Source organism: Schistocerca americana, chromosome 7 (assembly GCF_021461395.2).
Source record: "Schistocerca americana isolate TAMUIC-IGC-003095 chromosome 7, iqSchAmer2.1, whole genome shotgun sequence".
NCBI classification, from domain to species: Eukaryota; Metazoa; Arthropoda; class Insecta; order Orthoptera; family Acrididae; genus Schistocerca; species Schistocerca americana.
Genome location: NC_060125.1, coordinates 462299703 through 462315428, shown reverse-complemented (window position 1 = coordinate 462315428; position 15726 = coordinate 462299703). Strand labels below are relative to the sequence as shown.

Sequence of the window (15726 nt, the reverse complement as noted above, 5' to 3'; positions counted from 1 at the left end):
TTCGGAAATTCTAGAGTTATCAGCCGTCAATTCCCTGCCACCTTGCCGTCCGGATCACCTGATGTTAATCAGTGTGACTACCGGCTGTGGAGTTATCTGAAAGATGTTGTGTTCGGTGCTGCAGTTACGAACGTAGCTGAAGTGAAGGTACGCATTGTGCTACGCACTCGATCTGTTGCGAAACATGCTGTTTCTCGGTTTCAACTTGTGACAGAAAACGGTGGACGTCATACACAACTTGTATTGCGCCAGTCTCACGACACTTATAAACCGACGTAATTTTGTTATTTATGTGGCTTTTTGTCCCAGGACAATTAAAAAAAAGGTTATTTTGTTTTTATGTGCGGTTTCTGGCTACAGGAAAATTAAAAACCGATTTCTCCCATCCGGTGGGATACTACTTTGATGAGCTGCATGATTTTCCTCATGGGCTTACCTAACTAACAGTGCCACAACTGTTGACTGCCAGAGTCCTGCAGTAATTCACACTGAACAGTACGAATGGTATAATGTGCAGCTCAAACCACAGCCGTCGTATTTGCGACTCATCTGTGGGAGATCCCATTTATGTTGAGACCCATACAAGACCATTATTTCGTAAAAGGTGCGTATTTCTTCCTTTCTTTTTCTCTTGTTCAGTGACGTTTCTCCCTGCGTCATTAATATGCTGATTGAATACATGGAGTATTTGAAGTCATTCTGTTCAGTGGTTCTCTCTCTACAGCGTTTTGAAACTGGAACTTTAATTGTGGACTCCCTGTATTAAACTGGCAACGGCCTTGCCGCAGTGGATGCACCGGTTCCTGTGAGATCACCGCAGTTAAGCGCTACCGGGCGGGGCCGGCACTTGGATGGGTGACCATCCAGTCGCCTCGTGATGCCAATTGAGGAGCTACTCGACCGAATAGTAGCGGCTCCGGTCAAAGAAAACCATCATAACGACCGGGAGAGCGGTGTGCTGACCATGTCCTCAATCAGGATGATATGGCGGTCGGATGGCCCGATTGGCCACTTGTGGCCTGAAGACGGAGTGCTTCTGTATGAAACTGGTCCCTAGGTGCGCTGTCAATACCAGAGGACACATAATGCATGAAATCCGGTGAATAGCCGGCCGCAGTGGCCTAGCGGTTCTAGGCGCTCAGTCCGGAACCGCGCGACTGCTACGGTCGCAGGTTCGAATCCTGCCTCGTGCATGTATGTGTGTGATGTCCTTAGGTTAGTTCGGTTTAAGTAGTTCTAAGTTCTAGGGGACTGATGACCACAGATGTTAAGTCCCATAGTGCTCAGAGCCATTTGAACCATTTTGAACCCGGTGAATAATCTCCGTTTGTGTCCCGATCTCTATGGCAAACTACACTCATTGAAAGCATATATTTAATCCTGGCCTTCGTATAATCGAAGTGTCTGTTTATTATCAATATATCATTTTCGTCCCTATGCAGTTTTACTTGTTGTTGAGTCGATGGAACGAGCTTAGCAGTAATGGTATTAATTGGACGTTTAGAACGTAAGTACCTGAAATTTGCCGCACACGTAAATCAGAAATTTCGGTTTATACAACTTAGGTGAATACAAATTTTTAACTGTAGTTATGCGCTTATTGTTACTTTAATCACAAGGTATGGTCCAATCTGACATGTCGAAAACCGAAATTTTTCATACAGGAAGAATACTCAGAAAGAATTCACTCTTACTGTAAGACTCTTAGCTACTAAGGCCCACTGCAAGTATTTTTTAAAACTTACAGTGGTTAGTGCAGCCCTTCCTGTTTGGCGTGCCTGTTGCCGAATAGGGAGATGCAGCCATGACAGGAGACATTATCGCCGCGTACTTTTTCGAAATGTTTGCGAACAGAGTAACTAAGACGAGACATGGGTACCAGTCCGCTGTTCACCTTGTCGGATGTGGGAAACCACCTAATATCTACGTCCAGGGTGGCCGACACACCGGCCTTCGTCGTTAATGCGCCACACGGATTCCATCCGGGGACGGTGGGCTAACCCGAACACCGAAACCGACGTGTTAACCCGCCAGTCCATCCGGGTAAGTATCAAAATAAGAGACAAAGGGATGCAATTTCATCAGAAATCGCTCAGCACAGGAAAGGCAACTTAACTAGATGGGACTTGGCTCTGAGCACTATGCGACTTAACATCTGAGTTCAAGAGTCCCCTAGAACTAAGAGCTACCTAAACGTAAATAACCTAAGGACGTCGCTCACATCCATGTCCAAGGCAGGATTCGAACCTGCGACCGTAGCCGTCGCGCGGTTCAAGACTGAAGCGCCTAGAACCAGTCGGCCACAAAGGCCGGCTAGATGGGACTCCTACAAGGTTATACAAAGAGCGTGTGTAAGATGTCTACTGCAGGTCGTTAGAGGGACGAAACTGTTCCAAGTAATTGCAAAGAAAAAAAAAAAAAAAGAAGTGGGAGTAAATAGTAGATGCGTGTAGGTCTCGCGCTCCGAGGGTTACGTACGAAACTTAATTACGTACACAGATAGTTCATTCAGCCTGGCAATCAAGAAATTTTCCAGTCATCGATATTGGTAATGGAAAAATATTAAAATACGAGTATTGACATATGTGGCCATATCTATTGATTACATTGCGCTAGAAGCTTAAATATCTTACATCGCCAAGGAACTGTAGACCTTAGTAGGTGACGTAAACATCAGCTTGATACGTCAACCTGTTCTTGAGAAAAAGGATTCTTAGTAGTCGGACAGACAGACGCATAGCTAAGTGATACCATAAAGTTTCGGTTTTTACCAATTGGGGTACGAACACCAGAAACACGGGTCGTTCCTGTTTCGAAAAAGTATCTTAGCGCGGACGCAGAAAACTAAAAGCCTATTACTTGAAAGTCAGTACGTAATTGAATTGTGAAACGCGCCTCACGTCCTTGTCTATAGGAATCGGTATGGGTTGTACAGACGATGCTAGGGTGAAATACAGCTCGCTCTATTCATCCACGAGACTTTAAAAGGTGGTGTATATCGGTGCCCGGTTTGATGGCTTCTTCCTTAACTTGCAGAAGGATGTCGATAGAGTTCCGCACTTTAACCTACTGAATAAAATATTAGCGTAGGGAATATCGGAACAGCTATGTAATTGGGTTAACGAGTTCCTAGTAAACAGAACACAGCACGTCACTCTAAAGAAGGGGAGAGATTTTCAGGTGTAAAAGTAACTTCGGCAGTACCCATAGGGAGTAGTATAGGAACACTGCAGTCCACAACACATCTAAATGACTGAGCGGTAACGTCAGAATTTGCATCAGGATTTACAGGGATGACATTTTACACATAGCAGTCCCAACAGACAGTCGCGAAATGAGTGAAGAGTTGGAGATGATCGTGGCTTGGGTGCAGCGATCGACAGTAAATCGCAAATATAAACGAATGTAGTGTGCTGGACATAAACAGAAAGAAGCTTCATTACTGTATGATTACACCACTGGAGAAAAATCATTGGAAGCAATTACTTCCACTAAATATCGAAGGTTATGCCTACGGATTGATTTAAATTGGAAGAGTGAGTTAAACTTGAATGACCACATAAAACTAAGAGCGGGTAAGGCTAAGGCGTGAATCAGATTCATTGGAGGAATCCTCGGTTGCTGTAACCAACCGACAATAGTGGTACCTTACAAGACTCACGTTCAAACAGTACTTGTATATTGCCCAGTCTGGAATCAGAGGAAAAAGAGAATATCCAAAAAAGAGAATATCCAAAGGTTTCTTTTAAAAGCGTGAAAGAGTCACGGCGACGCTCATCCAGTCCAATAGCATACGCTGTATAAGAGAGGCGTTGTGCATCGCGATATGGTCTCCTGTTAAACTTCCGAGAGTGTGCATTTGAAGAAGAGGCAATGAATAACCTATATTCGTCCAACTTAACGTATATCTCGCGGAAATGCCATTGTAGTAAAAGTAGTTGGATTTGAGATCTCATGGGAGCTTTACAACCACGTCTTTCCAGTTGACTATTCGTAACTAGAACAGAACTGGAAACATGGGGTGTGACACTGATTCACACAGTACTGTCTGGCGGTCTGTGGAGTATTCCTGTAGCTCTAGCTACAGATGAACTGGTTATTAGTAGACGTATATCTATGCCACTATACGTCGACAATGGTTTGACCTTATATAAAATCACTTCACTGAGCAAACGTAGCTGCGAATCGTTATCTCAACATAAGCAGCTTCCTACTTACACAGAGTGTATTGAGGAACTAAACGCCGTGAGATAGACACAAACGTTTTACCAAAGACATAAAAAATGCTGTTTTACAGCTTGCCTTCTACTTAAGACTGGCTTATCTAGATATCTATTTCGCTTGAATGCCTGAGTGGCAATAAGGACCAGCAAAAAAATGTTCCTATCAGAGCTCAAAAAAGGCGAATATCGCTTTCAGATCTTCTGGCTACGACTGCGTACACCAACTTTTACTGTGTCTTAGCTGCAACAGAATTACTTTTTCCCGATGGAAATGTGAGGTGAACATTCGTGAAGATGCAGCGTTTCATCATGCGCAAGAGCTGCCAACAGTTCGGCATAACTATGACAATATCAGCAAGCCAATGTAGCAGTATGCAACTGCTCATGACCACCAGAAGACACAGCAGTGACTGGTTCGCAATATTCCACTGCATAACCTAATATTTCGTATGGTAATTATTGAATGTTCAATCTACTGTTTATTAGAGTAGAGATTATTTCATTATTAATTATTTTAGTGCATAAAACGAAGTCAAGTGCAGCAAGCATATTTTCAAAATGGACACACATTTTTTTTTTATAAATCTTGCATCTATCATTGTTAAAATAATCACCTACAGTAAATTAAACAAGAAAGTTTACGCCATAATTTTAAATGGCTCTGAGCACTGTGGGACTTAACTGCTGAGGCCATCAGTCTCCTAGAACTTAGAACTACTTAAACCTAACTAACCTATTAACATCACACACATCCATGCCCGAGGCAGGATTCGAACCTGAGACCGTAGCGTTCGCACGATTCCAGACTGTAGCGCCTAGAACCACTCGGCCACTCTGGCCTACAATTTCAGATTTAACGTCCACAGTGACATCTCTTCTAGTGATCTCAAATCCGTAATCAATGAGATTTTGCACAGTGTAAATATAAACAGTGGGAAAGCTGATGGTCTTGTTTTGTTGGTTGCAGATTAAAATGAGTGCGAAATATCAGAAACGACACAAGGCGGTGTTTCTTGTAAATCTTCCAAAGCTTTCATACGGAATTGCTCCTAAAATACTTATAAGTCGAGGACATTCGTTGCAAAGTGGGTCAAACTATACTTAGAGGTTGAAATGTGGATGATTTCTCTAACCCCCGCCCTCTGCCGTGCCTTCACCATTGTGTCCTTCCTACCCTCTATCTCTAAACCTTTCATCTTTTTCCCCAAGGTCGCTTCCGTCGACTCCCCCACCTGGCTGATGCTCTCTCTCCCTCCATTTATCTCTCCTGTCAACTTTGATCCTCACCTCCCCCTCCCTTCCTCTGTCCTTTTCATGGGCTCCCTCACACCCTTCCGTTTTTTTTACCAGCCTATCCTCTCTCTGCCTCCCTTCTCTCCCCTGAGTCCTTTTGCATGTCCCTCCTCTGCCTTTCACCATTCCCTCCTGCATCTGCCATGCACCCCCCCCCCCCTCCTTATGAGTCCTCTCCATCTGTCGGTTCCAGCCCCCCTTCGTTTTTCCTCTCCACCCCCCTCTTTTCCCGTCATCTGTCCAGGACCCCCCCCCCCCAAACCATCAGCCCTTGGCTGTGGTGTGTCATCTTCATGCCGACTTTTTAGTGCAGTGTTTCCAGTGAGTGTTAAATGTTGTGCGTCTTTTCTGAACTATTGCGAACAGGTATCATACTGTTCCTTGGTGATTTTTTATATCTCTTGTGAACAAAAACCAGACTGTCTCTGTGTTTTTTAATTGTCTGTCTACTATTTTACCTGCCTGCTTCCTGTGTATTTTATTAGCATCATTGTTTTATATTTTAACCTTCCACAATATTCCGCCATTTTACAATTTAAGTCACTGTTTTATCGCCTGCTTTTATTGTTTCTTATCTTCTTCTTAAGTTTTAAAAATTCTGTAGACCGAAGAGCAGCGTACTAAGCTGCTGCCAGCCTGCCCCCTTCCAGGGGAATCGAAATTCAATAAAGGAAAAAAAAGAGGGGCTGATGATTTACCGGCGAGAGGGCTAAGGTGCCAAGCTATAATCGAAAATGGCGGCGATTCGATTAACTGTTAGGTAATTGTGGAATTAGTAATAACATGTATTTTCATGTAAAGATATTTTTATAATAGTGTCTTTTATTTCGTATGGATAACAGCATACAGTTTCTTGTGGAACTGACTGTATGAGCATTACCACATAAAACTATTCCTTCCCCCAAGAATATATATATATATATATATATATATATATATATATATATATATGAGAGGGATATATTCGTCTTCATTAAAAGTATCTGACTGAAAATGTGGCATCAGCTACTTCTTTTTGCCATTCTGAGCTGCTTTAAAAGTTTCCAAAAGCCTTCATATGCACTCTTTCTACCCTTCAACTCACCTCTCACTCCCACAAGCTCCACGAACTGCAACCTGCCCACAATAACTAGGTCAATGCTGTACGTCTCTCATACCCACCCAATCTGACTTGCCCATCCTCGCTCACTCATTCAACTGATCATACATTCATTATATCTTTATGTCTCTGTGTTTATAAACACTGTCTCACAGCTCACGGCCACACTCTTCTTCGTCTTGTCCTACGAGTATTGTCTCCTCTGACTGTTACTGCCTCCCTCCTATTCTATCTCATTAAGACCTTCTCACATCAGGTGTCTTCCCACTGTCACTATCTCCCTCTTCCTCGCTGTTACCGTCGTAGAATCGGTCTCTCATTATCACAGGCTCTCACCCACTTCCACTTTCCCCCTCTCTTTATTCCTCTCCAAATGGCACTATTTCCATCAGCCTTTTCTTAACATTGCTCTGTCACTGTCAACTGTGTTCTACTGTCTAATTCCCCCCCCCCCCCCCCCCCGCCCAGTACTTTCTGGACTTGCATTTGGGAGGACGACGGTTCAATCCCACGTCCGGCCATCCTGATTTAGGTTTTTCGTGATTTCCCTAAATCGCTCCCGGTAAATGCTGGGATGGTTCCTTTCAAAGGGCACGGCCGACTTCCTTCCCAATCCTTCCCTAATCCGATGAGACCGATGACCTCACTGTCTGGTCTCCTTCCCCAAACAACCCAACCCTACCCAGTCCTTTCTGTTTTACTGCCATTGTCTTCTCGCTCTTTCTATACGACAACCTTTTTCTACCATCTTCCATTTTTTATAACTCTTCCGTCTCTTTCTCACTGCTACTGCCTCTTTCTCTCTCGGCATAAATATGCGCGAATACGTTCGCACGACGAAGCTTTGGGAAAATTATTGAACGTGTTGAGGCAGGTAGAATGATCCATCTGGTGCTCCACTTTTCAGTCAGAGTCTTTTAATAAACAGAAGCATATTCGCTGTTTTTATGTTTCTATAGGAGGGTTTTTTCCGCTGGTTTCCTTCCTGTCCCCTGCTACAACGGGGTATGTCACTCATATGAAAAGATCTTCATCTATCAGCAAAATCTTGGTAGTTCATTTATGTGAAATTTAAACAACGCAAAACTATATAATTTTACATCTGAGATCAGGTTTTCCATGCACAAAAGCTTTTCATGTCCTTCAGTAGCACAAGAAGTTGGTGTCCCCAGAATCCCTTCTGGTGATAATGGAGATACTTTACAGTATATTTCTCCGTGCTAGATCACTTTACAAACAATGTTTCCGCCTCTTAAATACCACTATAAAAGAATGTATAGGTACGTATGCGACAGCATACGCTAATAGTGTGTTCCAAAATACCGCATACTTTTGCGTGTGTAAGTAGAGTAGTTTGGAACCTCTGTACCACGGAAACGGATAGGAACATCAACTAAATTTTCACCTTCTGTCGTGATGGAATGTTAGGAAGATATGGTAAAAATTACAGCCATTTGCCATGCATAATCGTCTTGGAATCCGCACTCGGTTTTGGTACTCTAAAATCATTTAATGGGGTGTTTCCCGACAATGGATAACGATTTTTGAAAGCAAGAAGATGGCACTTCAATATAAATGCACAGAGAATGTATTGTTAAATTTTGAGCAATTTGCGACGGCTATTTCTTGTTTAGCTTTCGCCTCAACCGGATTTTCAGTGCGTTCTCTACGTTTAGAAGGTGGATAACTTTGAACCGTTGTATCTCGGAAACGGATACAGATATAAAGAAAACTTTCAAGGTTGTTCGAGATGAGGATATTAGGTACATATAGTAAATTTTTCAGCCATTGGGTATTCATAACCGTGTTGGAATCCGAGGCTCGGTTTTGGTAAGCAGAAACTAGGTTTATCAGACCACCCATGTATTAAATGGTGCCCCGATAAGCTCATTAAAGCGCACCGTACACCACATGTAATGGAAAGAGTACCAATCGGCTTACACCATTTGCCTACGCTTTAAGAAGTGTGTAATATTCAAGCTTTAACCCTACACTGTAGGGTAATTACTGTAGAACGCACATTCTGTTATGCATACAAAGGATCCGTAGCCTTAGGGTTACTAGAACACTTCAACCCACCATTATATAACCAACAGAGGCCGGCATATCAGTCCAGGGAAAACATTTATATGCGCATCGTTTGGGAACGTATTAGGTAGCTTAGGCTGTCACATGCGTGGCGATACGTTTTTTCATGGTGCCATTAATGAGAAAGTAAGAATTTACTCCTATGGTTTGAAGAAAATCCCTTTCTTGCAAATATACTACTGCAATCAGTATTTTGTGCCGATTGGTTTCTTTAATTCCAGCCAGTGTGCACAATAAATTGTCGTCAGGCTACCTATTTCCATACATAACAGCCGTTTTCAGATCAGATGAAAACAGCAGAGGCCGTACATTATTCTGATATAATTTAGACATAGTGGCGTCATCAAAAAACATAAACTAAATTGGGTAACTTTTCATCTTCGATGATGACAATTTGTTTTAAGCAAATTAGGAGACTGTAAGGTTCCCGTCCAATCAATCGCATCTGAAGATACTCATTGTGGACCGAAATCGATAGTTTATTGGGATCATCGACTGGCATTAAAGAAACGATGTCAATACTTTCTGGATCACTTCAAGCCCTTTGTACGGTGCTAATCATTCAAAGGTGCTATATCTCTACTCAGTCTTGAGGAAAGCTTTTATAATAATTCAAAGTGTCAGCCTAAGCAATATTGTATTATTTACCTGTGCCGTTCTTATTTAACTTGCTGTCGTCGATCCCCTGAAACAGAAAACAAAACCTGTCAGATTATATTTGTTTGGTAAAGTCCTATAGAAATTTTATTGTTAGCAAAACTGTGATATGGTTAAACAGTGATTGTACAGTTACATCTTCTGTAGTTAGCGGTAGTTTTGCCATGATTAAAAAGAAATATAAACGTAGGGGACTATAAAAATTGTGTATTTATTACGACATATTAGCACATAATACTTGAATTGGTATAGTAGACAACCGTAGGGCTCTTCGAAACTGCGAAATTAATATTGCATGTACGTCACACCTTTCTTTTGGTCGTCCATTTTTATGACAATTTTTTGTCGGAAACAAGAGCTATAACGTCAAAACCTGGTGAACTCCTGTTCAGTATTATAAATTTGAAACTCTCTTTATTAGCATCGAACTGTAAGCAAAATCATACTTCCAATACACTTCTTGAAATTTGAAACGTGAAAGGAAACAGTGAATCTGAACACTGAGCAGTGAACAAATATACGGTACACAGATAACGTTGAAGCTTTATTTTGATTGGGCTTTAAATTAACAATGAATTGTGCGAATGACTTCAGATATAATACAGAATGACTTGAATCGATGTTGTATGACAATGCGAAATAAGATTTAATCAGGGAATACCATACGATTTATCATACACACGACAATCGAAATAGGGGACAGTACCAAATTTAAACATGCAAAACTGGATTGTAATAACGTAAAGAATAAGCGTACACTCGTAACTTTAAAGAAAAATGTATGAGGGCGTGCTGAAAAGTAATGCCTTAGACTTTATGTGTGTAAACTTTCAAAGCTTTTTAAATAAAAAAAACGTCAGTAACTTTGTGTGTTCTTATTCTTGATGTCTACATATTCATATCACAACAACGTTATTAAATTTCTGCATATTCGTTCTTGATGTCTACATATTTATTGTTCAACGTCGTTAATCTGGTGATGACCACATTTCTCGCAACGAGAGACCAGTTTGTTCACACCGTCACTGTGGAATGTTTGACTTATTTGGCGCGGCACCAAACTCATATCGGGTTGCACCGCTTGATCACTATCAAAGTAAGGTCCTCAAAGATGTTGTTTGAGGTCTGTAAACACATGAAAATCGGATGGGGTGAAGTCGGGACTGTATGGAGGATAATCGGTGACAGTGAACCCAAGAAGCCGTAAGGTTTTTCAGTTGTCGCAGCGCACGTCTGTGGTATGACATTGTCATGATGAAGGACAGGGTGTTCCATGTATCCACAAACACTTTGAATACGAAACTCGATTGCAGAATAGTGCTTTCACCGCACCGGAGTAATTACCTGACACATCTTTATGTTACGTGCTACAATTCGGTGTCCTCTAGCGGCTCAGAGCTGCAAATATGTAAACATCTTTATTGGTTGGTTGGTTGGTTTGGGGAAGGAGACCAGACAGCGTGGTCATCGGTCTCATCGGATTAGGGAAGGATTGGGAAGGAAGTCGGCCGTGCCCTTTCAGAGGAACCATCCCGGCATTTGCCTGGAGTGATTTAGGGAAATCACGGAAAACCTAAATCAGGATGGCCGGACGCGGGATTGAACCGTCGTCCTCCCGAATGCGAGTCCAGTGTCTAACCACTGTGCCACCCCGCTCGGTAAACATCTTTATTCTTCCAGATGCAGATGTGTTATTTAAAAAGGAGGAATTACTTTTCAGCTCGCTCTCGTACCTTTCGTCAGATAAGTGAAGTAATTTTTAGATGATTGCATTTTACAGGGAGAAAAATGCGAGTTCTCGTAATCTGTAAGACGATATCCGTTTTTCATGAACTTAGAATCCACACGAAATGGAGCAATATTGATAATAGGTTCAACACTCAATGCACGTGTGCAATAGTTTAGTTTTCAAAACTGTTGGGATATTAACATTCTAAAATTTTAAACTGATAAAGTTACGGCGATAATACTCTGATGGTCATGGAAAAAAGTAAGGGGTCATTAGACAGTAACCACTGAAAATGTAATTGTAAATGGTAATAAGGTGGTTGTCGTCCGAATGACTTCTGTGAATTTCGACTGTAGAGGCTTCAGGATTGCAAACGTCAAAACCAAGCAAAAAGGACAAACAATCATTTGATACAAGTTTTGTGTTTAACTTGTATAGATCGGATGGGCTTGAATCTTAATGAAACTAAAAAGATATCTGGACAAGCGTGAAGTAAGTGTCATTCAGGGTAAGGAGAGGTAATTATCAACGAATTTAATTCTAGTCTACACATACGTGGGTAGAAGGTAATAATAAGAAATACTTTTCATGCCAGTTGTTATAAATGTAGTTTTTAAGAACATATCTCGTGGTAGAACTACGGTCTGGTTAAAACTACTTTATAAATGGGCACAAACAGTTCTGACCACAAAAAAAATTATTCAGATGGTAACCGGTTTCGGTCAGTTTTTTGCCATCTTCCTAACTTCATACCATGATTGTATACGGCGACGGTGAATGGAGTGGGGTTGTAGCTCCAAAAATGTCAACAGCTCAAGATATAGTTTCTTTTGGTGGACGGTTTGAATTTATGGTAGGAATCACGGTGTTGTAAGCACTTAAATAAAAAGGTCGTTGAACCTAATTTGCTTGTTTATCTCGTACATTAAGTGTAATTTTCCCAAGCCAACTAAAGCCACCAATAGCGTGCCTAAGTTTGCCTTGCATATTTTCGTGATTACCAGTAATTTTATTCTTAAATCACTGAAGTTGGCCTAAGTCTGCAGACGATTCAGAGACCTTTAGTTCAAAATCAAGCCGAGACAATGATTGGGCGGAGGGACAGCAACCTGTCCCGCAGGCAGAGTTGGCGCCGCTTGCACGAACGCCAACCTGCGCACCTGCGGGCCGAACTGGCCCTCAGCAAAAAGACTGAGTGGCTCTCGCCACGCCCGCTTCTAACTAACTCGACTGCGGAGGACTTCCTGCTGTCGGAGGAAACACAAAGTGTGTGCATGTGAAGAAACAGAACTGCCGAGAGGCGCCCTCTCAGCCTCGGTCCGTTGCAGTTCTTTACCTCTTGGCCAGCTAACACGCGATGCCATATTAATGGTACATGTGCTTGTGTCCGTCTCTTTGGATACATTAGTTTACTGTTACGTTCACCTTTAGCCGAGTCGTTTGAGGTACAAAGCTCGTAGCACTCACTTCCGCATTTATGCAGCAAATACGCGATTTGGACCGCGATCAATTAGCTTCGCAGGATTTGCAGTGCTAGAGCGGCTATCTTTGCCTCTCTGTCTCCGTCTGCTTGCTCGGAGCACGTCTTTACTCATGGCTCATTATCTTAGTTTTTAATTCTGTTCCTGGAGTTGCGTCTCTAATTTATCGCATCAGTATTCATTTTTGGGACTGGACCATGTACCATTATTCATTGAGCCTGACTGTTATTCACCTGTAGTCTACCCCTCTTCCCTTCAATAGTCAGCTAATTGTAACAGCCAATCTCAATCCTACGCCATGTCTCCGCAATATCCTTTGTTCCAGGAGTGCTAGTTGTGCAAGATTCGCTGGTGAGCTTCTGTGAAGTTTGGAAGGTGTGAGACGAGATACTGGCGGAATTAAAGCAATGAGGAGGGGGCTAGAGTAGTGCTTGGGTAGCTCAGTTGGTAGAGTACTTTCCCGCGAAAGGCAAATGTCCCGAATTCAAGTCTCTGTCTGGCACACAGTTTTAATCTGAAAGGAAGTTTCAACATTACTTTTGATTTTATGTATTTATCTATGAGAAATGCCTGTTCGCTATAGATTTCAGACAGTTGCATCGGAGCTCGAGAAGATGCTCACATCAAGCGATGTAAGCAATTGGACAAAACATTCTACCGAAGAAATGCTAAGTTCTCCTACAACACTGTGACATCAGACGAAACTTGGGTATATTCTTACCAAGCGAAAGCCTAACTGTAGTCAACTGATTGGCTTTTCCGAGGTAAGAAGAAAGCATTAAAACTGGCTCGTTCCCGAAGTTCTTCCTATGAAATGATTTATTCCTTCGACCCCCACCATTCCTTTAGGGCAATGGTCACCGAATATTAAGATTTTAAGATGTGCTTCATTTTAAAGGACGTTGGTGAACTCGACCGTGAGCTAAGTAAAGTTGACGGCTTACCTTAGGGGCACAGGAGTATGTCGTGCGGCTACTGTGGGGTTAGAGGATGTGAGATGGAGATTGTTTTATTGTTTGTCTTCCAGTACCGAAAATTCACAGAAATGCGCCACAAGTACCGATCAGACAGTATGTTCTAAATTTTTATGCGGAAGCAAACACCGATTTGTGAAAGTGCAATTTAGAGGTAGTCATCGTGAAATGCGGTAAATATTGGTAGGAGGGAATATGAAACTGATTTAAGGGTGTTGCAATAAAACGCAACGAGTCGAGGAAAAACGACATTGAAACATACAGTAAACATTTGTGGCCATGTTTCACAATGCACAATTCATTTAAATGTAAGTAAAATTATTGTAATTAATGAAATGAATTAACCTTCCGCCCACACTTACAACACAACCCTCACTAAGACGGACACCGAGTTCGAGAGCTTGCGTCCGGTGAGTTGGACAAGTTTTTGCCGGGCAGAGAGTCTTTCGTATTGTGTCTGATGGAAGAGATGAAAATCTGGATGGCAGTCGGAACTGAACGGCTATGGTGAGTGGCTTTTGCGTTGGAACCTAGCTACCTCCTGGAGGGCAACTGGTCATCATTGCCGACACACCATTTTTCTTGTGTGAGCGCTGGCGGCCGGCGTACTTTGTGCAGGGTGGTGCGACTGTTGACGTGTCGCGCTGCGCCAGCCTAGTCCTGCCCTGGCCGTACTCGTTGGCGCAGTGCCCGGATTCCTCTCCGAAAATTTGGTGCGACTTAGCAAAGCCTCCTCGTCGTATCCTCTTCTGCACTACCGGACCAATTCACCACAGGATTTTGCCTTCTTCGGGTTCCTTGGACGAGGAAAGAGCCCCTTTCCGCTTGCTCATGTTTATGCTGAACATTATTTCTATGTTCTGCAGAGACTTGCCTCCTTTCCCTGATGTTTGTTATGTTTGAAGAAGCTTGGCGCCTGCCTCCCACTTGGTTTTTCAGACTTTTTGGTAGCGCCATGACCCCATGTTTTACATTTAATGTATTTTGAAAGTGTTTGTAACATCCGCTCAACAGTCTCCTGTGGCGAATTGTGGGTTACGTCTAGAGTAAATGTTTTCGAAAAGATTTTTGGGCTGCCAACTTTAAGTAAGGTATAGCCTATTGTTTTGGTGATCTAAAATAAGGCCTAAAGGCCTGTGCCGGATTATAAAACACATTTTTTCACTTTGTTAGCCTTAAGAAAAGTGATCCGCTTAATCAGTGGAACTGACTTGTTTCTGGCAGCCAACAAGCTCTTTTCCGCCTTAGATACTAGAAAGCTTGCCTCTGTTAAATTATATCTAAGAGTGTGCGAAAAATACTCCATGAGGACAACTGAGGTTCTTGGGAACCTTTGATTTGATCATTAAGCTAAATGGTTCAAATGGCTCTCAGCACTATGGGACTTAACATCTGAGGCCATCAGTCCCCTAGAACTTAGAACTACTTAAACATAACTAACCTATGGACATCACACACATCCATGCCTGAGGCAGGATTTGAACCTGCGACCGTAGCAGTCGCGCGGTTCCGGACTGAAGCGCCTAGAACCGCTCGGTCACCACGGCCGGCCCATTAAGCTAAGTGACCCTTCGTATACCGTGGGTGGTGGAAACTAGTCTGCAGGTGGCTTCTGCATTTATAAAGGTTGTGGTGATATATGCTCCACACTTAAGATACTAATAATGTAGATCCTCGGCCGGCAGCAATTCCCGGTTTAAGTGTGTACCCCGCTCGAACTGTTAACGTTAAGTAGCACCGCGAGAAGAGCTAAGATTCTATTGCGCTTAAAACTTAATATTAGTTATAAGGCAGCTTGTTGTCATGAGGCAGTTGGGGGGAGGTGGGAGGAGGGGGCGGGAGGTGAGCTGGGTACGCAGGTCTATCTCGAGTCCGTTGAGCTGCCTGTGGGTTTGTGCCCCAACCTAGTGTGGCGCTACCAATTTGTTGTATTTTAATTTTCATATTATGGAGTGCCTAGACATGACTTTCAAAGTTAATTATTAGTATTTTGTTGAATTGCAAATTTTTCAAAAGCTTTAAAATATTTGTAAAGTATTCCGCTTCTGGTGTTGTTGTGGTCTTCAGTCTAGAGGCTAGTTTGATGTAGCTGTCCCTGGTACTCTATCTTTTAAAACTTCTTGATCTCCCAGATACTACTTCAACCTAAATCTTTCTGAAACTGCTCAGTGTGTTGATCTAT

At 42.5% G+C, this 15726-nt stretch overlaps 1 protein-coding gene across 1 annotated transcript in view; it reads right to left on the bottom strand.

Moving 5' to 3' along the window:
* The window catches only part of LOC124623015 (integumentary mucin A.1-like), a 110288-nt gene that overhangs the window by 83067 nt on the left and 11495 nt on the right, over positions 1-15726 (bottom strand). Inside the window, exon 2 of the mRNA XM_047148806.1 lies at positions 9352-9388. Coding sequence (XP_047004762.1) covers positions 9352-9388 — 37 coding nt within the window. The remainder of the gene's footprint in view (positions 1-9351; positions 9389-15726) is intronic.